The sequence below is a fragment of the Molothrus ater genome, chromosome 8 (assembly GCF_012460135.2).
Source record: "Molothrus ater isolate BHLD 08-10-18 breed brown headed cowbird chromosome 8, BPBGC_Mater_1.1, whole genome shotgun sequence".
Lineage (NCBI taxonomy): Eukaryota > Metazoa > Chordata > Aves > Passeriformes > Icteridae > Molothrus > Molothrus ater.
Genome location: NC_050485.2, coordinates 16,998,186 through 17,022,824, shown reverse-complemented (window position 1 = coordinate 17,022,824; position 24,639 = coordinate 16,998,186). Strand labels below are relative to the sequence as shown.

General features: G+C 38.6%; 1 protein-coding gene across 1 annotated transcript in view; it reads right to left on the bottom strand.

Annotated features, from left to right (window-relative positions):
• Positions 1 to 24,639, bottom strand: part of BICC1 (BicC family RNA binding protein 1) — an 89,740-nt gene that overhangs the window by 43,100 nt on the left and 22,001 nt on the right. Inside the window, exons 2-3 of the mRNA XM_036385886.1 lie at positions 13,951 to 13,997; positions 1,851 to 1,920 (exon numbers count right to left, since the gene is read on the bottom strand). Coding sequence (XP_036241779.1) covers positions 1,851 to 1,920; positions 13,951 to 13,997 — 117 coding nt within the window. The remainder of the gene's footprint in view (positions 1 to 1,850; positions 1,921 to 13,950; positions 13,998 to 24,639) is intronic.

Genomic DNA, 24,639 nt, shown 5'->3' with positions numbered 1-24,639 from the left:
ATTGGTATTAAGTGTAAACAGAACATATAAACTGCACCTTATTTCACAAGAAATAGGAACCTCAGGGTTAAGGGGTTCTTTGTACACATGCTGTAATTTACCATCTTAGGTGTATATACACACAACCCAGCACACCAGAGGTGGCCAGAGAGCACAAGTCTTAACTCTAGAGCCACCCTGAAATCCACAGGCATTTGAAATACTTTTTTTAATAGTTTAGCATATTGCTAAAATGTCTTGTTTACAGCCCATCACTATCTCACTATCTGAGGTTTCTTTTGGCACAAGGACTTTGCAGAATAATCATTCCCACTGCAGATTCACTCAGTATGCCCAGCTGGAATATGTGCTCCCTTTCCTCAATTTTTACTGTTATCAGCCCATAACTCTTTTAGCTGTTTTATTTCCCATGGTACTCAAATTCATTCTATGCATTGATAGAGCTTCACCATATGATCTTCTACTTGAGGTCACTAATAAAGAGGTTAAATTAATTTAATTTAAAGCTGCATCTCCAAATACCAATGGAGAAACCCAACCAACCACCTCTCTTACCCCTCTTTTTTTGCCTTTCATTCATGCTTTTCATCTTCAGAACTAAGCCCACTTAAATTAGGGGGAAAAAAGTTAGAGGTACCATCTCATCTTTTCTGTCCTCAGAAGAAAAACCAACTCCTGTGCCTCAGCTTGCTGAGGAGTGTCAGGTGTGCATCAATTCCCAGCACCCGAGGAGAGGGTACACAGAACTCCCTAGGTTTGCACAGAGACCTTGTCACTCCTGCATTACTATCAATGTTAGTTCCACACATTAATGCCTACATACAGAACACCTGCACTTTGCCCAGTCTTAATTCCTTCCCCATTTAAGCAAGATTCTTTTTCCATGCAAGTGGGGTAAAGAAAAAATGAAATCAATTTTGACTTTAACACCATGTGGGAAAGTATCTCAGAAACAATCTCACTTTACACCATAAAATTTTTATTAATCCTGCACCTTTCTAAGAAGGTCATTTTTCTTCCCAAGAGATGTTATTAATTTACTAAGGTTAGCCCACACCTCCACCTTTACATTCTATATATAACATGGAGAGAAATTATCTGAAGTTCAATTTCTTGGTTTTTAAATATGTATCAGCCTGGACAGAAATGCATGCAGTGTTCCCAATTCCATTTTTTATGCAGAAGAGAAATTAAGTGTTGCTTTCAATCAGTCACAGCTATGACTCCTTATGAACAGAACAAGAAGGTTTATTTCCAAGAGAGATGTCCAGACTGTATACTTAGCTCACACTAATAGGCTGGACTTCCAAAAGAAACAATTTAAAACACAATACTGGTCATTCCTAAGAAACAGCTCCACTTAGGTTTCTTAGAGAACCCAAAAATGTGTGCAGGCTGTCCCTGTCAGGGACACAATGAGTATTTACTGTTCTGCTGGGCTTGGCCAACACTCATCTTTGTACTCTACAGAAACAAACACAAAACCCCACAAAACACCCACTCATCTAAAATGTTACCAGAAACACTGGCTTTGGCTGCTGTAAAATAAAGAAACTGTTCTGATTAGATACAGAATCATACAGCAGAAGTCACACATGCTTAATACAGCAGTTTTGATTAAATAAATACTCACAGAATTGCAAGCTCCTTAAAATGGGTTGCTGTATCAAATACCTATATAAAGCCAAGATAATGTCAAACCAAAATTTCTATAAGAAATGGCAGACTGAAATGGAAATACTTCAGGTGACCAGTACTGATGTGTGACTCTGAAAATCCAACTCTTTATTCTGTGGTTTTTACTATGATAACAACAAATCCCACCCCATAACAAGAACAAAATAAAATACCTTTTTTCGATTTTGCTCCAATCTTCAACTTTGATGGCCAAGCAATCTGTGTATTTGTTTCTTCCATAATCTATTAAAAAAGAAAGCATTTTCAAAGAATTAAGTTATTATTTTTCTCCTGCAAAAGCATACGTTCATTTTCTGAAAATATGATGATTACCATTTTTAAAACTGTTAAATATTATTACTTTTAAATAGCACAAGCCATTAACTGCTTCTCTGGTTTTCTTGAGAACTTTTGTCTGTTAATAAGCATGGCTGAGTACTGATCATTCAAAAGAATTCCACAGAGCAAACCCAAAATGCTCAGCAGCTTCCATGAAGTTCAAATGACCACTAATAGCTACAGCAGACTCCACATCCATCTCTGAGGGAATTTCAAACCTTTACAATTCAACACAAATATTTCTTCAGTTACCTTAAAATGGTTCTTAAGTAAAGCCTATCAAATTTAAATTGAGTCTTTTTGAGTCTCCATAAGTCAAAATATATTGGTCTGCCTCACTTTTACCCAAAAGCAGCTTTTCATTATAATCTTATCCAGACTCCAGAATTTTTACTTCTCAGTTTAGCAGGTCAGAGCAGATATTTGACAGCATTTATTTATTATGACACAGTGTGTAATCTATCTGTACATCTCCAACCAACCAACAGGGAAAGCCTATGCACACACTCTCACCCTGTGAAAAGCATGCAGTCATTTAGCTCAGTGTCAGCTCTCATCTGCTGCTGCCTTTGGCTCAGTGAAAATTCCACCAGCCCTATTACAGGCAGATTATACTGAAATTTCATCTTGGCACAGAGCTACAGAGCTTCACCAACGCATTTAGTTGTAACACAGGAGAAGGAACTGCTTGACACCAAGGACTTCAGATCGATGAATGGAAATGCAGCTCCTAGAAATGCTGGGAATGTCTACTGAGACTGAAGGACTTCTCTTTTATACCAAGGTCTCATCAACAAGCATGGTGAGCTCATACCTCTCATCATACTCATGATGGAATGAGAACAATTTAAATGTCAAAATAATTAGCAAAGCCACTTCCAAGAAAAAAAAGTAATGTATTAAGAAAACAGCTACAATACCAGTAAGTTTTCCATAACAGTCTAATTCAGAATTAGGGCAGATTTCTCTAACAGTTCCTAATTCTTATCTTCTACATCCAAATCCCAAGGACACCACAACAACTTCCAGATTAGCATGCCATGTGGAAAAACAAAGCGTCAGCCAGACCTCATTATACTATATTTTTGGTTTCAGCACTATTGGATAATAAGTTACAGCTGAAATAAAACATTTCCAGGAGGGTGAAATTCTACCGGCAACATACATATACTTTTCACCATTTTTCAATCCAGATGTGAAAGAAGCTGTTTCAAAGAAGTCACTTGTCTCTGATAAAAGGCTTTGGGCAAGGATTTTTTTTTAATTGGGCAACAGGCAGAGAAATACACAGAAAATTGCAAGGCACTGTCTAAAAGGAAAAGGGAGATGCTAAAACAAAGAATGGGGCAGGACTGAGTTATAGAAGATCCAACATGAAAGGAACCACAAGACAGGAGACAGAAGAAGAATGCATGTCATTCAAGGCAAGTGTTACATCCCATCAGTCCTTTACCCTTTCAATAAAGGTTGGAGACTTCTGTCTTGGAGAAATTAAATCCTCCCCGTTACTTATGCTAAACTAAAATAAAATGAAAGCCCACAACTTCACAGCTGCACATTCTGGGGACATATGAGAAAGATGCATGTAAGATCTTCAAAGGAAAAGCAGTTTGACTGCCAGCCACTGAGATTTGGCCATCTACTCTCCTTAAGCTCTTCGTAATGTTAAAAATTGCCACATAAGACCAAAAAAGATAACTCAGTTTGGTCCCTACAAAGACAAGTTTATCTCCTATCCTAGAAAGGCAAAAAAAAGTCAGGATGCACCTAAATGAAGTACATTTACTGAAGTATCAAAATGCTCAGTCTGTGCTGGCTTTTCAACTCCAGGCCGTAATGTTAGAATAAATCAGGACTTTCCTAAGAACACTTAAAAAATTAAACTACATTGCTTACTTCTTAAACTATTGTTGTATTTAAGTTACTACTTACAGATTGTATTTATTATAACAGCAGAGTGTCACAAAGCTCTGGAAAACTTGGAACTGACTTTTTATGAGAGCAGTTAAACTTGAAAGTAAAGATGATATTGAAGACTGCATAGATCACTGTTGCACTGCACCAACTTTTTGTTTCAGCTTTACCATTCAAACACAGGCAATTTTAAGTGACAAGATTTAATTTTTTCCCTGAAAAATCTGGAATAATTCCATGACAACCTCAAGTGCATGTTGCAATGGAACTGCTTCATTAGTGAAATCAGTATTATGCCACATACCCTGAGAACAGGGGCTCTGCTCTCACATGAAAAAGAGAACTCTCAAGTGCTCCAGCTATAATACATGCATTCCAATTGTATAAATACTGGAGTTACATAACATTCAGAGGAAATTCAGCCTAGGGATGACTCAGAGTTCATGATCTCTGCAGAACAGCACCTCTGCCATAGTTTCCCTCATGTCCACACAAAATAAGTGATAGAGTGAGTACTAATCAGTGCTCTCCTTGCCTTGAGGGATCAACTGACCAAAGGGATCAGGCATATCAGTGAGCAAGGTTTAATCCCCAAAAAATAACCTCATGCTTCTTCTCAAAATGAAGGAAAACCTAAGAAATGGCCTTTCTACAACTTTCCTTCCTCCCCTTTGCCCAAGTGTAATTGTAGTATTTACAAGCCAAAATATGTAAGCTATTCTCAGTGGAGAAAAAACAGAAGAGGACAAAGACACTGGAAGACACCAACAAAACAAATCAGACTGTACTCTGACCCTGAAAAAATTGGCTCTAGCTGCATATCATTGGGCCTTCAAGGAAAAAAAAAGTCTAACTGTAAGGCAGCTGGAAGAGAAGCTTTTGGCTTCCTTGTATTCCAGCTTGAAAAGTTTATAGTTTGAGCACTTTGGGGAGTTTTTACATTAAGACAGTAAGAAATTATTTTTTCTTATGCTGTATTTTTTGTTTAGCTGATTTTGGATAGAAACTGGAATGTCCTGAATGCAACAAAACCAACCAAACAAAACTCCCCCAGAGCCCACAAGTATTTCAGAATTCAAAGGAAGTATTTTACACAGAGTGGATGAACAAGAACATATATAACAGACCTTTCTTCATTTAAAGCAGGCACATTAAATCAAAGTATTATTCTTTATAGTTAGTGTTGGTAAGATACCTATTTCTGACCCTCCCACCTTTGGGATTCGGGCATCTTGGCCTTTTCTGCCTCAGGAATTAATCACAGTGAAAGGAAAATGGGTCAGACAGGAATCTGCATCTACTTGTGGGTCTCTGCAGTTACCCAGTCTGAATTCCTTCCCCAGTTAAATAAAATTCTTTTTCCAGGTAAGTGAGGAAAAGAACAAAATTAAATCAGTTTGGACTTCAATACCATGTGGGAAAGTAACTCTGAGAGAATCTCACTTTACACCATGAAGATGTTATGTCTAGTCTTGGAATACTTGGTTTCACAGACTTCATCTTGCATCTTCAGCTTTCAGAAAAGTTGTCTCAGTCCCCTCAGTTTGCATGCATTTACAGCTGCATAAACAAGTTTATTCTTATGGTTTATTTCAATCATGGAATATAACTTAGATGAAAATTAAAGGAAAATATATTTCCATATGACAAGACCTAAAGAGTCACAGCAGACATGTGAAATTCTGCACGGGGTGATGCTTAGTTCTATCTCTTGCAGTGCACAAGAGGTAATGCAGCACAATCTGAGAGGATGACTAATCCCTGAACATGGCTTTTGGCAGCAAGAACACAGCAATGGCTGTAGCTGGAACCAGAATTATTACATTTATTGGTTTGTTGTTTTTTTGGTTTGGGGGGAGGAGAAAGCAAGGGAAGAACAAGGATGGGAAGGAAGAACGAGACTCCAAAGAGGTTTGTGTGAAGTTACCCATTGGGAATTCAAACTCCAAAACTGGTGAGGCCAGAGAAAGCACTTGCATTGCCAGAGCACATCAGCAGGACAGCATCAAGGATTACTGGTTTGGTGAGGAAAATTGAGGAATATAAGGAGTTGAAAACGAGATTACAAAACTTGGCCCAAAGCCTGGTGCAAGTACACAGCTCTTGTGGAAGTCTGGCCAACATTTTGGGTACAGCAATGGATTTGCATCCCAAGCCCTGGGGTGGTTTCTTTCCCCCTGAGGTGATCTACATAAGAAATTCCCATCAAGAATTCACAGTTTGTCACAGCCACTACTCAAAGTTGGACAGTACAGCCTGACCCCTGTGTAAGCACCAATTCTGCAGGTAAGGAGGAGGGGCTGTTCCTGAGAAGCAGCAATGGCACACAGCCCCAGGCACCCCACATCCCAGATTATACTGTCCAGAGCTTCCAGTTTGTGCTCCTGTGCGGCAAAAAACCCATCTCCTATGCAGAGAACCAGAATTAAAACCATAAAATACAGAAAGTGCTTAGTAAGTTTGCTGTGACTGCAGTCTATCAGTACTGACAGCACACATGGTAGGTGCCATCTGTTTAAAATACACAACCAAAGGAGGCACAGGGAGGACAAGGATCAAGCTCCACTTATGTGTCTGTACAGAAAGGAGCAGTGGGACAACAGAGCCTTCCCACACACAAGGACATGAGTGCCTGTGTGTCCTCAAGGGCAGGGCTCCTCATTTTCCCATTTTATAGCCCAACTGTCAGAAACCCAGACACATTTTCAGAAAAGGTGACTGCTTGGCTAGTCCTTCTTCCCTAGTTTTACTTGTCTTGGAAAAAGGTAATATGTAAATTATTTTAGACATTGCTGTCTGGAATAAGCAGCATGGATAAGGATCAATACTCCCATATGTTTTTGTTCATGCTTCCACTGCAAGTCATTTGCTTCAATACTGCAGGGAATTGATATTCACCTACTCACTTGTCCATCTCTGTTAAACTGATTTTTATTTCAAGTTTTTATTAAATGCTAAAATAATTATTAAAAAACATTGATGTGTTTCTGATTGATATATAAAAAGGGAACAGAAGGAAAGCTCACCTGCATACTGCTATACAGTGTCATGTCAAGCTAAGCAGAACACCAACACTTCCCTACAACTTCTCAGGGCCAATACCTGTGTGCAGACTTTGAGGCTTCCCCAGAGCAGCACACAGGCTCTTTGCTGTCAAGGACTTATCCTAATGCTGACTCTAACAAATTTACCATCTTCACAAGGTTTTCACAGCTATTCCTAAAGAACTAACCAAGAATTAAAGCAAGCATGTCCAGGATGAAGAGGTCCTGAAGCTAAGCAATGTATTTATTCATAGTTTTGATCAAGGTGTATCAAAATTTTTATACTAAATACTAAAACTAATGAACAGATTATGGATAAAGGCAATAAAGGCAGCAGAGTAAAAGACATCAGTTTTACAAATGAAACTTTCAGACTGCACATAAAAGCTCTAAATCACTAAAGATGGAGTTGGGAAAGCTGCCTATATGGATATGGCTTTGGAATTTTTATTGTTTCCATTTCCAGTAAGGGATTTTTACCCTAAAAAAGCTGAGAACAAAAGCATGTATGCACATACTCACTCCATCTTTTTTTAACCTTCACTTCACCTGAAAGGAACTAAGATGACTCTTAAAACAAAGGTTTTGTTTAAACAAATATTGCAGTATTGTTGCTGCATCCAAAAACTACATTAAGTGAACCTTCTGCAACAAAAATGTTTACAGAATTTGGTACTTAATTTACAAGTACAGCAAAAAAAGTTGAGAGTAAAAATCAATCAAATGCCCTTACCTATGGAGAAACACTGAAGTCCTTCACTTGATTTGAAAGTTTATTTTACCCTCAATGGAAATACTTGTCAAGGGTCACAGGTAACACTTTTGTTTTAAATACAGGACAAAGCATAGTTGAAAACAAAAAAAATATTTAAGCATGCAAAAAATGATCTATAGAAGTATCTGTCTCTACAGTATTAATGAATTACACAAGTAATATAAAAAAATCCTAAGAAAAGTATCACTAAAAGTGAAGCTACACAGAACACTGTTCAAAACACCAATATGCATCCAAGTCTCCTCTCTGAAACCAAAATCAGCAATTCTCCTCCTTACAAGGCAGATACCCAGTGTATATTCTTCATTTGAATCATCCTCATACTTGTCTCCCTTATATTATTTTTTCCCCCCCAAGGTAAAAGCACAAACATTTCTGTGAAGGAAATGCCTCCTCTGTTCTGAGGGAGGGTTTAACTCTCAGAATGAAAAGCACTGAGCACCTCAATTGAGATGCTGGTGACAAACCACTCCTCCTCTACTGCTCTACAATGCAGGAGAGATCTTGCACAAAGTGTTAGGTATAGCAATAAAGTGGCATAAAGCTGAACTTTATCAACTAAGACTTAATATTACAGGTAAAATCTCAAGATAGTACCCATTGTATCAGAAGCAGCACAGGAGAAACTGGAGATGAAATGAAAAAAAAAAAAAAAAACCAAAAATCCTTGGAATGACTCCATTGCCTTAGCAGAATGGTCACTATACTACAGATGGGATGAGTGCCATTTTCCACAAAAATGAAGCCTTCCCACCACTCAGCTCTGCCTGAACTAAGCAAAAAGTTAAGTAAGCATTCTTGATTTACCTTTTTAGAGAAGCTGATCCAACCTAAATAGCCTCCTTTCCACTGGGTGGGGTTTTGCCAAAAGGGAGACAAATGTCTCAATCCCAAGATTTCCTGCAAATGTTAACTTGCGCTGACATTCTTTCAGCCCCCTAATCCATGCTGCCCTCTCCAAGCAGTCCTTCCTCTTCCCAGGAAGCTAAATGAGAGGAAGCTCAGTGTAAATTGGATGCCAGCATTCCCATCCCAGCCAGGCACTTGAAGCCAGCTCTGGAAACGTATGGCCTTAATAAATCCTTGTCACATGCTCTGAGCCAAGCTCTACATCAAGAGGTTATTTTAACGCTAGTGCAGATCCTGATTCCTACCCAGAAAAAGTGGAATGTGTGGAACCAGTTCCTGTAGCTCCAAGCTGCTGCTGTGGTTGAAACAGAGACAAGACCCATGCTAATGTCTGATCACCAGCAGCTCACGAGGTCTCACCACCAGATAAATAACACTGCAAGAAACTCAGAGCCCAGTGGCTGCCATCAGAAATGGAAACACAGCCCTGGGGGAACTAAAGCTATAAATAGGCAGCTGGGGAATAGTCATGGCTGAAGACACATGAAAAGCCCTCCAGAAGTTAGTCCTGAATGCGGATAATGATTAGCTTGAGACATCTTAGTCTCAGGTCAATGATTAATATTTTTAATGCCTGAAAATGCCCTAAGCCACTTGCATTTGAAGCTCTAGATATGCTTCACGTTCAGAGATTAAAAAGTGAGACTGATCCACTTCCAGCCTGACCTACTGCAAAGAGAAAATTAAATTTATTTGTATCAGAATATACTACCTATGCTTACAAAATGCATACATCAACACTGTATTAATATATTCACATGTGAGAATATTGCAACAATTAGGTTTGTCCCAGAACAATGTAAAAGATATTTTTCAAAGATACAAGAGAAAACACAGGATGTTGCAAACCAAGCTTTTTTACTGTCTTAGATAAGCAAAAAGGGCTTGAGGAAGATTCCTTGCTGCCTTTGCTGCCAGAGCCTCCTAAATAAATAAAAATACACAATCATTAATAACTACTGCATAAAGGACTTTAACAGAAATATGATTAAAGATGCAGTTAGATATAGCTATTTTTCACATCTTCAAATAATCACAGGGGGTTTATTTTTTGGCTTTGGTTGGGCATTTCTTTGTTTTCTTCCTTAGTCTCTTGCTACTACTGTTTCCAGATACCTGGACTGAAAGACCACCTGTTTTTAAAGGATGGTTTCACCATATTGTGCTTCCAAAATGGCCACAGTAGCTTCCATGGTGCTAATTATTTAATAAAATTTGAAGCTACAGTTTAAACATGCTCCATGTAAGCACAGGAAGGAAAATGAAAAGAAACCACTCGTCTTCCTTTGCTCCTCATAATTAACAGAAGAGATTTTGGTACACACATGAAACTTTTGCCCAGTTGCAACTTCACAGCTCCAAGCACACTTATGTCTCCCTCAGGGAAAAACAGACTCTGCAGTGAGAGAAACACAAGCATTTAAATGCTTGCGTTTTAGCACTTTTTGCCTAAATCCAGAGATATCTTAAAAACCCCTAAGTATCCACAACTGGGCAAATGCATGCAAACACCACTTCTGTTTGCTTAAAAAAGGTACAGAAGAAACCCTAAACACAAAACATAACAGGATGTCAAAGACTCAGGACCAGTAAAACACACAAGTTACAGCTGGCTGGTAGTATTTAATGCTTCCTACAAAACCAAGCTCTGCAAATGAACTCTAAAAGGCAAGAAAGCCAGAGCTGAGGAGCCCCTCCAGGCACACTCCCAAAGCTCACACTAACACGTGCACACTGAATAACACTGAAATAAAGAGCTTGGATGTGACCTGTGCAGAGCACCATGAGTGCATCGTTTCCAGTCACCACCTTCTGCACGTGCAGTCCCACATTGTCCCAAGAACTCCACCCAAATTCCACTCAAGCCACAGCCTTCACCTATCACCCACCCTACTCTGCTCACAGGCCCTGGAGAAGGCTACAGATACACTTCTGTCCAAAGAAGTTTCAGAATGAAAGATTACCATCAGCACTGAGATTCCCAAATGTTTAAAAAGAAGAAAAGAAACCAACTTGATGATGAGATAGCTAAAAGCAAACCAAAATGATGCATGACATTCCTCTGGGTCCACAGGGCCAACCCTCACCTGTTTTGGATTATGAACTCCTCAGGACAGAGAATCACCACCTTCTTACATTTTATATAAGAGTGCCACACACCTAACAGATAATTTAGGGCTACATAAATTATCTGTTCCCTGGAACAATGTCCTGGCTTTGCTGGGGAAAGGGCCTTGCTTCCTATGAGGCGTGAACCAGATGTTGTGGAACTTGGTGGAAAAAATCCACCATCAACTGAAAATGGGCTCTGGATCAAGGACATGTAATAACTTCGTATTATGTATTCCTCTCACAGAATAAATAAGAAAAACAATTTAGCAAGGCCCACAAGGATCTTTTACATAAATAGTATGTAACACAACAGCAGAGCAATCCATGTTTATTTAGGATTACCTGTTACTGAACTGCAGATCCAAGAGCTCTACACAGAAAACCATGCCATTTTTTACTTATTTCTTGCCAAATTATTCGTAGCTTCCAGTGGTTTTGAAAAATCCTCATTAGATGGTGGTAGGTTTTTCCCTCATCTGAAGCAGTACTACAACTTAGAAACATTAGAAGAAAGTATGATCAAGTTTTCAGACTCTTAAAAATGACACTACCAAAAGACATTTTATTTACTTCTCACTTCAATTCAGGACCAGAGGAAGGGGAATGTCTTCACCTGATCTTTCCTGCCACCACAGGGCAGAAAAATTGCCTGAATTTCACCAAGAATTGGGGCTCATTCAGTAGCTCCACAAGCAACTGCATTACACATGCTTGTTTCTGCTAAAATGCTCAGTGAAATTATGCATATTGATATTTAAATTGTTATTAAACTCTGGAAGTTGAAAGTTGGTAGGCGCAGTTCACATCCACTGAGATCCTGCTTGATTATGCAAACCCAAGTAATACTGCTTTCTCACATGTTTGAAGACCAGCAAAAGAGTGCTTAGCACCAAAGCCTTGTATTAACTTTCTTTAAAAGCCTCTCTGCAGCTTAACAATGCAGGCTGAGTCTCTGCCAACCCCTCAGGCACAGCCTCCTCTCTCCTCCCTCTTGGTCTGCATGCCTTGACATACAGAATCACCTTCCTGAATTTTTGCCTCGTCATTTGCCATTTCAGCATTCCTATGAAAACTTCTTCCACCTCGAAAGCCATTTCCAACCTCAGCACATTGAGGGCAGTCCATCAGAACACACCAAACGTGGCATTATTTATGCAAATAAAGCCCTCATGTTCTAGATGTGGCCTATCAAGGATGCACTTCTCCCTCCCTGTTCCACTCAAAATCCTGCCAATAATGTCCTGAAGTCTCATTATCTGAACTGCTTTACAAAAATGTCTTTGCTGCAGCTTTGAGTTCATGTTGAGTTTCTGGAAGTGTCCTGCTGCCTTCATTGGCAATGTGTTTCTAATACCACAAATCACTTTCTCCCTCACTGCACCAACCTGAAACACATGAAATGAGTCTTCATTTTACCTCCACATACTCTGCCTTGTTCATTTCACATGAGAGGGGAAAAATTTAACTCTGATTAAAGGAAATTGCACAGACAGAGATGGTGAGTAAGCTATGAGCAACTGTCCAGAGATTTCTTCCAACAAAAGAGAACTCAAAGGAGATGGTTTCCATCTGGTTTTATTAGTTGTAGCATTGTGTGTATGTGCTCAGAAACTTCAGAAATCTACACTGTGGAGTTGGTGATATTTTAAGAAGAATGCCAGTTAAAATGAAGCAGCTTGAACCTATTGCAGCACCCACACTGTGCCTAGATAATAATTATGCACAAGTATGACAAGATCTAAATGCCAGGATAGCCACTGTAGCATCAGTGTGGGTAAGTAAGGAGTGCACTCATTGACATACTTGAAGTACAGCATATTTTGCTTTCCTCTTAAATTCAACACAGCATTTTCTGCTATTACACTAGTGACTACATAATTGTAAGGCACGTCATATCTACAGTAAATAATCAAGCAATCAAATACACATATCAAACAGATAAGCAACTCAAGAAGAAATATTTTATCCACACCTTTAAGAATTATGAGCAGATTTATCTACAAGAGAGAAAACACTGTGGTAAAATGAATAATGTGTAGAATACAGCACAGGCCACTATGGCTTAGCTTTGTTTCAGCAAGTAAAAAAACCTCAAAGTATTTTGATAAAATCCTAAGGAGGCACTATTGACACATTCTTCTCTGTGCACACCAATATCAGACAGTTAAGCCCCACATTTAGAAAAACAACTCTCACTGTCAGTTCAGAGCAACATAAATCTGAAAATCCAAACATTTTGGCAGCATATATATTCCTCCTCACCAGCCTTTATCAAGGCATCCCACAGTCACATGCAGGGTAAAGTAACCTTTCACATCCTCCTTTCTGGAACAACCACTTAAAATTATAGCAAAATACAGCAAATTACTACAATGGACAATGAGTCAAAAAAGAGTGTCAAGGCATTTCAGTATACAGCGAAGTTTGCACTGTCTTTCTTCTCTGTACTAAAAAAACAGCTCATCATTTTTATTAGCCTGCAACATGCAGATTTTCATTAAAATAACTCATAAATAATGTTCTTCAAACTATTCTTGAAAAAAAACAAAAACAAAAAGACAAAAAAACCCCAATACTATGCTGCTTTGTAAAAACAATTTGCAAGTCCTTACTCTTGACCACGTTTCACTTTGTAGTTTAGTTGCTGCAGGACTCCCTTTTCCAGTCCTTCCGTGCCTCTGTCCAACCACAAACTTTGTTGAATCATTTTGTGGATTGTGCATTTCTTTCTTAAAAGCCCTTTGCATTTCTCAACCAAATATGTATGCTTTTAACAATCTCACACTAAGTTGCAAGGCAGTATTTTAATTGCAGGATGCAGCATTTATCCACAGACAACATGCTTAAGACCACCTCACAACATCTTTTGGCTTAACAATTAAGCATAACAAATGTTCATCATGCATATTTTAACATTTTCAGCTAAGTAATTGGTAAAACTGTTAAATTGTTTTTGTGCACAGATGACAGGGCATACACCAAAGAACCTGTTTCTCATCTCATTCCATGCATGGCTGGTAGCAAGAAAACACTAAATGACAAAATTTTTAAAAATTTGATCAATATGGTGGAAACTGTGCATGAAGTTTAATTAGTTGATCACATGCATGAATAATTGGTTTTGGTTTTTTTTTCTTTCTCTAGTCAGGTGCTGTTATAGAATTGAAATATCTTTCTTACCTTCTGAAAAAAGTCTTCCCCACTTTTCCCTTTGCCCTCTGCAGCAGCTGTAAAACAAAAGTGGGATCTGGTTACTAAATACACAGGAGACAATTTGCAGGCTTACATATAGAAAGTCTCAGTGAGTACATGCTACTGTAAAATAACAACTCTGGGTATTTTTTCTCATGCAATAAACATTTGTCAACAGCTGAGCAATACCCAGATTAACCTTTCACAAGTCACTTGCCAAGGACAGAGTCTGAGCCCTTTGTATTTGGGTACTCGAGCTCTAACCCACTGGTAGATATTTTAGTTACAAAATCCACACGGTCTAAGTGTAACAATTTAGTCACACTGCATACTTTGCCCTGCAATTCTACGAACAGCAGGATCAAAAGAAAGCTAGGAGAGCACAGGATTTTCTGTATCAAGTATCACATTATTCAGTGATCTCAAGACCTGGATAGAAGTGGGATAATAATAATCTGGATTATCTCCCACTTGTATTTAAACCCATAACTGCAAGTTCATTTAAAATTTTTTGGCACTTAAAATGATACAACTGTTTGCACATAGCTTATGCTGTAGTTTGTCTGTGTTGAACTAGCAAGCAGTTCAAAACACATTAGCTCAAACTGATTACAAAGAGGATAACTTCCTTTTCCCTGGAGAAAGGGATGCCTTCAAAAACAACTCCAAGGGTGGAGAAGAGTTTCCTGAATGGTACAGGATTACTGAAGCAACTTTGTATTTCTCATGTACAAAACAGACCCCTCGAGCTCACCCCATCACCCTGGCTTCAAAGCCATGTTTCAACTACTCAGTTCTGCCCCCCTCCTCCAATTACACAATCAATTCCAAACTCTTAAGGGACTGTCAACACAGCTAATGCAATGTGATAGCAAAATGCAAGTGAGCAGATACAGGCTGGAGGCATGACTTCTACCCCAGAGGAAGAAGTGCCACTACATTTGAAATAAGCTTCTCAAAATCTCAATAACAACACTTATATACCACAGAGAAGAGCTCACTAGCAAGTTTTATCTAATACTGTTCAGAAGTTCATGATTCAACCCCAGTGCAGCCAGAACAGAGGCAGCAAATGAAGCTGTCAAGCATTCATCCTGCTGCAGAGCTATTCCAGACTCCCCAGTTCCACAAGTCTGAGGAAAAAAAAACCCTCCCCACCTTCAAAACCCATAGGTGTCTTTATGAGAAGAGCAAACAAGGTTTTCTGCAAGCAGAGATAACAGCTGGGGAAGGTTTGTTTTCCAGATTTACAAGCTACTGGTTCAAGCAGAAAAACACAACTTGCTTGAAGCAGCCCCTTGATAGGTGCACATTTCTTGACATGTTTTCCATTAACTCAGGAATAGATAGGAAATGCTTTTGGGAAGGGAGGAGCACCACCACTCTATTTCAAGTGGAACAGGGGACCAACATGCTTTTAATCAGAGGGTACACGAGATAAATTGGAGATGAGAACGTGACAGATGTGTGGCTGAAGCTGCAGTTTTGAGAATACACAGATTTTGTTCCAGCTGCAAATGCATAATTTCCAAACTGAATACAAACAAGAGATGGCTTAAGATAATAGCAGTGATGCTCTGCAGGGCATTAAGTAGAATGCTGACAAAGAGGATTCCAAGCTTTTTATTGTAGGTTTATTTTTAATATGAATCATTCTGGTGACCTGATTTACAGCTTGGCCCCACCAACAACTGATGGCACAACAGACAGAATCCAGCAAGCACGGACAAAGTGGGAAACAAGAGGGAATGAAAACATCCCAAAATTGGTTCACAGGAAAAAAAAACCCACAACAGCAGAGACAATAGGAAAGTTGGAGCAGATGGCACTTTATAAAAAACTTTAGTTAGTAGTGAGTAGGTTTAGTTGTCACAATATATTATAAAGATAGGGTCTTTCATCAGAGCTTTTCAGCACATAAGATACTTTATGATAACCCTTTTGTCAGGTCTAGTGATAGCTGTGAAAAGGCATCTGATCAGATCTCATTTTTCTATATTAAGGTGATCTAGTCATTACCATCTCCATTATGCAATAAAGGAAAGATGCTCAGAATTGTGTCTTAAAGTATTTTGTTACACTTAGAATATATTTCACTATAAAAGAGAAAAAAAAAGCCTAAAAACTTGAAGAAAAACTACATAAACCAATGTATTATGCTTCTTTTGAGGTTAGCTATTTTCCAGCTATTGTCTCCCTTTTCACTCCTTCCTCATATCATATAACTCTTTGTACCAATTATCTACTCACTCTTTCATTTTACTTCCTAAATTTTCCCTGGTTTTTATGAGGAGCAATTGCAGTTAAAGAAATTTAAATTCTACTAGTAGTTTATGAATTTTGTGATGCTACCCACCATAACCTACATTTGCATGTATGTTTACTCCCAAACCAAGCACCTATGTTTAAGAAAGCTTCCAACACGTGTCTGAAATGTTATGATTCATGTGAAATTATCTTGAAGCCTTTCTGCTCTCTAAAGTAGATAAAGGCAGTCTTGAAAATTCTGAAAAGAGTAGGAATAGCCAAAAGCAAGGGCAAATTTATCCATTTCTCTTATAATTGAAAAGCTAAACAGATTTTGTTACAGCAAGACAAACCCAGCATCTTTTGCAGGGAAATGAGCAAGAGAAGCATTCCAGAGTTATGAAATTTATGCAGAAGCTATTAAAATGCAAATCATTTACAGTGTTCTCTACAAGCAGATGCAATTTAGTAAGGCATTGAGGTTTACCTCAAATCAGATAAACTGAGATAAAAGCAAACTTGAATTCGTGTTTAGGAAAAACAATCTCCTAAGTCATCACATGCCAAGATCATATTTTCTAAACAAATCTTGAGAGCATTAACCCTGACTCTCAAAATAAACTTCAGCTTTGAAATATCATATTAAGAAGCTCACGATATTTACATCTGACAAGGCACTCTGGCAAATTATTTTTGTAATCTTCATAATAATAATTAGATTTGCAAACCAAGCTTTATCCAGAAAAGCAGGAAGTTTTCAAGTTACCAAACACCAGAGACAACAAAGCCTTTTGTAGGAGGCTGAGGGGGCCAGCAGTGCTGTACCTGAGCTGCATGGAAGGTGCAATAGAGCCCATCTCCACTAAACTTGAAATAAGCTTTCAGATTTTAATGAACAAAGTTTCACATTTTCTGAAATTACTGAATGCAAAATACCACACCAGTAACAAAGAACATAAAGAAGTGACATTATTGCCTGGTATGTGCCATAGGAGACCACTCCACCCTTCTGCCAGTGGTCCCTGTCCCCAAAGCAAGTTTGAGAGAAATCAAAAACAAATGCTAATTAATCCAGCTGTACCTGACTTCTCACTGACAAACTGCTTCATTTCTGCCAACTCAGGAAATACTGTTTTCTTAGAAAACAGTATTTACTTTATGGTATTAAATAATCACTTAACCAACCCTCAGAAAAACTAGGACTACTTTTACACAAGGTGGCTACATTGGTTTCAGAAATACAGATGAAACCTACGTAAATGTGCATAACAAGCATTTTATATTTTAAGCTATACTCTGTTTATTGTAATTTCTTCCATACCATGAAATATTTTATATCAGATTTTTGCTTTTCAAGACATATTGGATTGCTGAGGTTCCATCCAATACAAATATGAAACAGTTGAAACAGGTGTTAACTGTTATGGTACCCAAGAAGTGCACCATTTGTCTACTCAATCACCAAATCATAAAAAGGCCCAATTGTAATTTCTAGGTTCACATGGAAAAAATGAATTTGAGCTTTCACTTCAAATGTTATTTCAGTTATTAAAAAAGTTATTACAATACAGGTCATATTTTACAGGAAGGGAACCCAAGAAACACTGATTAAGTCAAGTGTTTAAATGAATTACTGTAACTTTGCTGATCTCACACATCAGTTTTGTGTCTTATTTTCCCAGCTCTTGAAGTTATCAAAAACCCAGGGTAACTGAGTATGACTGAGTTGGGGACTTGGCCTTCACATTGATTAGTGTCCAAACTTCTTCCTCTGTCTGCATTCAAAGACTAAATTTTTAAGAGAACAAAAAAGCACATTCTGCCCTTCAGGTCTCAACTATGATGAAAAAAAAATTCCTCGCATCAAAGTACTCTTTAATATGACAGGTAACTATATATTATTTTCATTGTATCAATACAAATCAACTTGACAGGATTTCAAGAAGCTGCAGAATAATATAGGTAAGAAGGTAAGTGCTCAATTCTCCTTTACCTTTCCTATCCATTGCATGAGAAAGATTTCATAACATTTATGTCAAGAGTGTCCTCATGTTATTTAAATTTGAGTTTTTTTCTCAAACTGCCATGGAAACATGCTAGCTACACAAGAATGTTGATTTTTATTGACTCCTAACTTTTTAAATGGAATGGACAGTTATTTATTGAAAGCCTGAGCTATTTCTCCAAAGTTACCAAGCTGCTGTCATACACAAAGAAACCCAACCAAAAACTTCTTTCATTGAACCAGAAACCACCTGATAAAGAGATTGTGTTTTCCTATGCACCAAGTCAGACACTAACCCACACATGCTCTGAAAGCTTGCTTATATCAAGCCAAGATAAAGAATTCCACCCCCATGACCACAGAGTTAAGCCAAATTGCTGAAAATATTCCTTTAGGAATAAAAAGATAGAGTGTACATTGTTAAAGAAAAAAATCTGACCTTAAATTGAATTTGCTGAAATCCAAATAAAACAATTTTCCATTTTTCTCGTAATTGCAAAGCCAGTCTCATTTCCAGTTTTCAGCTTAGGAGCTAAGAAGTCCCAGAGACAGCTCAACTAAAATATACAGTTTGGCAAGAGAAATAACAAGGCTGAAACAAGCAAGAAATCTGCTTGCTTCTGAAAAATCTAAATATTTGAGACTGTTAACTGGCTTTTCAATAAGGTTATGTATTCTTTTTATTTTTTAAATTATAATAAACTTCATAAAATAACTTGTTACACATAGCAATCTCACTTTTTCAGAGTCTTATTTGGCTTCATGGAGTTTTCCAGAGTTGATGAATGAAAATCAGACATTCAAATGTTCTTAAACTTATATACAGAGAAATCTTCATGTGTTGAGGATGCTCACTATAGACAGGTCAGAGTCAACTGATGGTACCAGCAAAGGAGACTAAGCAAAAGGAGAAAAGCTCCAAAATTCTTGAGAAATTACTGGAACATTCAACAAAAGAGAAAAAAGCAAACTATACCTGTCCATACAGCAGGCTGACAAAAAAGTAATGACAAAGCCAGGGCCTACATGGTATCTGGAATATTACAGAAACTATCATAGATCTACATATTTTGTGACAAAAGGACTCTTGGACTGAGGGTGAAAGTGTCTCCTTTTATTAAGAAGTCAGAAAAAAAATTTTAGAAGTCCAAACAAAACCATCCATGCTACAAACTTAAGATGTTTATAAGGGAGCATTCTTGCTCTGTCAGAGCAGCCAAGGAAGAACTGGAAGAATTTCAGCATGCTCAGTAAATGACAATAAGTAGCCTGTCAAATATCTGGACAGTTTTGGGTGGGTTCCAGTGCATCTCCTCCTGTTAGCAGGAACTCAATACACAACTGCTGAGCTATCCACAGAGAGCCAGCTGTGCTCCAGCATCTGACACACCAAACCAGTGCTGGGAACCAAGCAGGCTGAGTCTGGGCTGCTTTTCCCTGCTGCTGACATACAGGGTCAATGAGCCCCCTTGGCCATTCAGGGTCCACAGGCTCTTTCTGGACCCCCTGCCAGCTGGAGGAGGCTCACTGGATCAAGGCTGGCATCATCAGAATGTGACTGTAAACACAGACAGGTGACACATCCATGATCTTCATTCTCCCCTTAATATTAGTCATATTCACTTAGAAGAATATTAACTTTTCAACTCCCCATAATTCTATATTAAAATTAAATAGTTTTTACTAGAATTAAGATTGTTGGCAAATAACTAAAACCAGAAGTCAGGAAGCCTCACCCACCATTTGTGATGAATAAAGGGAACAGCAACACAGAGAAAAAGAGAAAACTTAAAATAAACTACACTTGCTTCCACAAGCTCTGCATGCATTGCCGAGAAAGAATGCAAGCAAAAAAAACAACACACATACTCTGAGGACCAAAAGGACATGGATTTTCAACAAATATTCCTAGAGATTTCCCCATGGTATTTGTAGGGACCTGACAGATTTAGTGACTAAAAGCTAAGGGGAAAAACAAATAGAAAGGGAAAAAAAGGAAAAAAATAATTGGGTTATACAGAAAGCAACTTGCCTTGTCCATTCCACCATCAATATTTTTCGAGTTGCCTAAGTCCAAAACTCTATCTCTAAAAGCAATAATTTAGTACATAACAACTGTAAATTTTAGATATCTAACAGATTTTTCTAATTTGGCAAAACAAATTTATCCCTAGGGGAAAGGCTGTCTTGCCAAGATTCTGCATAGAAATAAGTCAGCTTGTTTATTTATTTTTAGAGACAAGTCACAGCTTGAAGGCAGGCAGTGGAGCTGAGGTTCCTTGGTGGAAATCTCTCCTTGCAGAGGCACACAGGAGTGCAGCCCATGCCCAGTGCCTGGTGGGATGTGGAGCACAGTGAGGCACTGAGGAATTAATGAGGATAATGAAGTGACTGCTCTGCCTCCTGCCAGCCACTCCAGAACAAAGCCAGGGAAACTGAGGAGCTGTCAGCACTGTATTACCTGATTAAAATTGCTCTGCTGGCTGCCACTTGCTCACTGCTAGAGCCACAAATGCTCCATCATCTCTCTGACTGGGTAAAATATTCCTGGAAGTCTCCTACATCACCCTGCAGATGCACTCAAGGACTTTTGCTGTTTCCTACAGAAGATATGCCAGCTGAGGCTTCCAAAGAGATTTTCAAAGCCCTACTGAAGTCTTCATTCCCATGACTGACAGCGAGTAAATCAATGACCCTGCTTCTGGGATCAGCAGAGGGCTTCTTGGAAATTGCTCAACTTACAAAATTCAAATGAAGTCAACAAGAAAACAACTTCACAACAACTTCACTTATGACTTCCTGAAAGTGTTAGGAGTCTGAAATGAACACAAGTTTTCCATTTCAAGTTTGTAACCACTTTAATGGTACTGTGAAAGGAGAATATCCATGCAAACAGTGTACCCAGCTGCCAGGTTGTAGGAAAGAAGATGAGAATTCCAAGAAAGAGAGAAGAAAGACATTGATTTTTCATCAAATAATTCCATTATCCTCAGATTTAAAATTACAAGCTACATTTTTCTTCCATTTTAATCAATGGATGAAGATGGCTTTTTTGACACCTAAATAACAGCCAAGTTGAACACCCTATTAACAGGTCCTCTTAAGACAGAAAACTTCCATCTGTGCTACTGATAATCACTTTTTTTACAAGTGAGCCTATCAAAAAGTGAATTATGAGACAGCTCTGTTAAGATCCATTGCTATGAGCACAAGTGAAATCTGATTGAAACCTTACATTAAGTATATTGAAGCACTATAGCTCCCCCACTTCTGAGAAAAACATCTTTGAAATACTACTTGAGGCAGTAATTAAAAGGAAAGAGAACAATTCTATGACTTTCATGTTTATAAAGCATTTTTGCTGCCTATATACAGAAAAATAAAGCATCTGTGACCTCAGTCTTCCTTTGCTCTTTGCCAAGCAGCTGCCTGAGAGATGCAAAGTGTCATCAGTCACATCCAAAAAGCATCACCTATACTGAGATGTGTAAAGGAAAGGTGATGTGGTTTAGCTTCTATTATTTTCATCAAGGAGTTAATTACCTCTCTATCTTCAAACAGGCCTTTCAGCATTTCAATTTTCCATTTTGAACTCTGTACCCAAAATGATAGGCTGGCCAGAAAAAAAAATCACATTTTATTAATTTGTTCCAAATCCTTTGTAGTGAAAAACTGACAGCAGCAGTGTGCAGCCAGCCGTGAGAGCACTGTCCCACTTCAAACACAGCTCAGATGTTATCAATTCCCTTGACCTGTCACCCAAAGAGAGGCAGTTCTGGAGGAGACAGCTGGAGCTGGGCAGCTCTAGCAGCTGCAGGAGCATCTCACCAACTCACCACATCACACCATACTGCTGCTAGAAAATCCTGCTCTGCACAGCAATAAAAATTATCAATATTTATGCCAGCAACTCACTTGTCCACTACTCCAGGCTTCCTGTCTGACACAAGGGAAGAGACCACAACACTGTGACAGGATGAAGCCATTCCAGCCCTTCTCCCACCTTGCCTGCCTCGGTTGACATCCTCATCATCATTAGCACATAACCTGCACTAAATATGGGGGCTGTGGTTCCCTAGGAAAGTATTTAAAATAAAAATATGGAAGACAAGGACCCAGGGTGTAGCATTTTGCCCTTTCCATCCAGTGTGGCCACTGTAAACACAGCTGAGTGAGCTGCCCCTGTGCTGGCACACATCTGGCAATGGGCCAAAACATTCATGGGAGGGCAGGAGAAATAAGACATGTAAAGCTTGACATTTTTCTAAAAAGCTCTGCAGTGGGACTGCCTTGAGTCTCTGGATGAGACAGCTGAAAAAAAAAAGCCTTTGAGGCAGAACCTCCCTCGCTGCCAGTGCCTGACAGATCCAACTCTGCCCCAAGCCAGAGTATCCATTTAACAGGGCTTGCTGTTTACAGGAGGAAAGAAAATCATAGTATCAGCACTGCCCCGGGGGCTGACTGAGGATACCTGCCAAACACAAAAGCTCTGCTCTCAGCAGATTGATGGCTGGGGATATTCTCTCTATTTGTTTAGCATTCAACTTTCCCTCAATGCACAAGCTCTTTTCCTGTCAGGTATGAGTACAGACACTGCATGATTCATTGCATGGGAGGGGAGAATGCAGCAAGGCTGTAAAAAAATTAGAAACAAAACCTCCACAGAATTGGATAAAAAGGTACACAATATTTTTCTGATGGTCCTGCTTGTTATGAGTCATTCACAGATGTGGAGTTAAAGGAGAGAAGCCAAGATTAAGTCAAAGACAAAGCTTTATACAGGAAACCAGTTTAAGTCTGCTGCAAGGCAGGTTAAACCCTGAGTTCCAAGGCCTTTTCCAACAGTAAGGAGACACTGCCTGTGTCTGGGCCCATTATGCTGAACAAGATTCTGGAATACATTTGACAGGGACAAAAAAACTCCCATTATTTGGAATTACAAAGTCTCCTGCTTTTCTAAAATTCAACCAACTCCACACTCTCCAGCTTCCTGGATGAAATTGGAATATTTGGAGAACAAAACGAGAGTTTCATTTTTCTGTCTAAACCCACACACTCTTCATTTCTGTCTCTATCAGAAGAAAAAAAACCCAACACCTCAATTTTTAAATGACACATGTTGTGAACCCTTTTCTAGGCATCTGCTCTCCTGTTCCTGAACATCCATACAGCTGGTAACACTTGCAAATCCACACACCCAGGCTGCTTGGCATCTCCTTTTCCCTTAGCCTGAGAATTTTGAATGCCTGCTGTCTTCCCTTCTTGCATTCATCAGTTTGAAAATATACTGATCGCCTTAGATGTAAATTCTTCCTCAGATAAAAATCCAATTCAGCCTTCTTGCTATATTTTAATTCCAGATTCTAAGGCATGTGGCAACAGAGGAATTTTAGCAGAGGGCTGTTCAATTCAGGGTAAAATTGAGAGTCACTCCTGTACACTAAATTTGTAATATGTTAGACTACTGACAGTACTACTGAAGCAGTGCCCACTTGACATCAGCTGTTACCTTGAGTATTTGCAAACTGTAAATTGGTTTTTTTTGCATCTTTTACTCCCTCTAAAGGAAAAACACCAGTTTAAATATACGTACAGAAAAATGTAAACCCACTTAAACACTTCATGAGAAGGATAACTGAGCTATAAACTAGCATTAAGTAGCAAAAGACAAAAAGTTTAAAAAGCCAAGAAGAAAAGCATAAGATAAACAAATGTAAGTAAGTGCAGGCATAAGCACTGGGGCAAGGCACTGATGCATTCAGTTAATTAAAAAAAGAAAGAAGATAAAGGTAAAAATCACACAAAATCCCATTTTCAGGAATACACCCTATGTCTCAATTCACAGCTTTAAAGACAGGAAAAAAGGGTGCCAGTTTGTTCTTGGATACCATCATAATCCATGAAACATCTGAAGAAGGCAAGTTCATCAGTTTGACCCAAGAACCAAAACAATTTGTTCAAGTAATATCACAGGAAATTGCAAAGCAGATTTGTAAAGAGAGGGTGGGATGGATCCCCCCAAAGGGTGGAAGCAGAGGAAGTAAATTCACCCATCCATCCAGCCTAGAGCTGTGTATCACCACAACAAAACGTGCACCAACTTGTCACCCATTGTTCCATGCACTTGTTAGGCATGAAATCCAAATTATGTATCAGCACAAAAATACATTGATAAAAGTTACTTTGCCAAACTCAAGTTTACTCACAACACCAAGATCTTTCTGCTTTCAAGAAACTAAGGAAATGAAGTAATTGTTTAGGTAAGAAGATCAAAGCACAACAGAAGTCTAGACCCTTCTGGTAAAGGTGAACAAGTCTTATTTTCACAGCTGGTTTTATATCCACATTTTCATCATCTACATGAATTTTTCTTAAGAACAGTTTTCATATTAAAAACCACAACTGGTATATACAGCTGGCAGAGC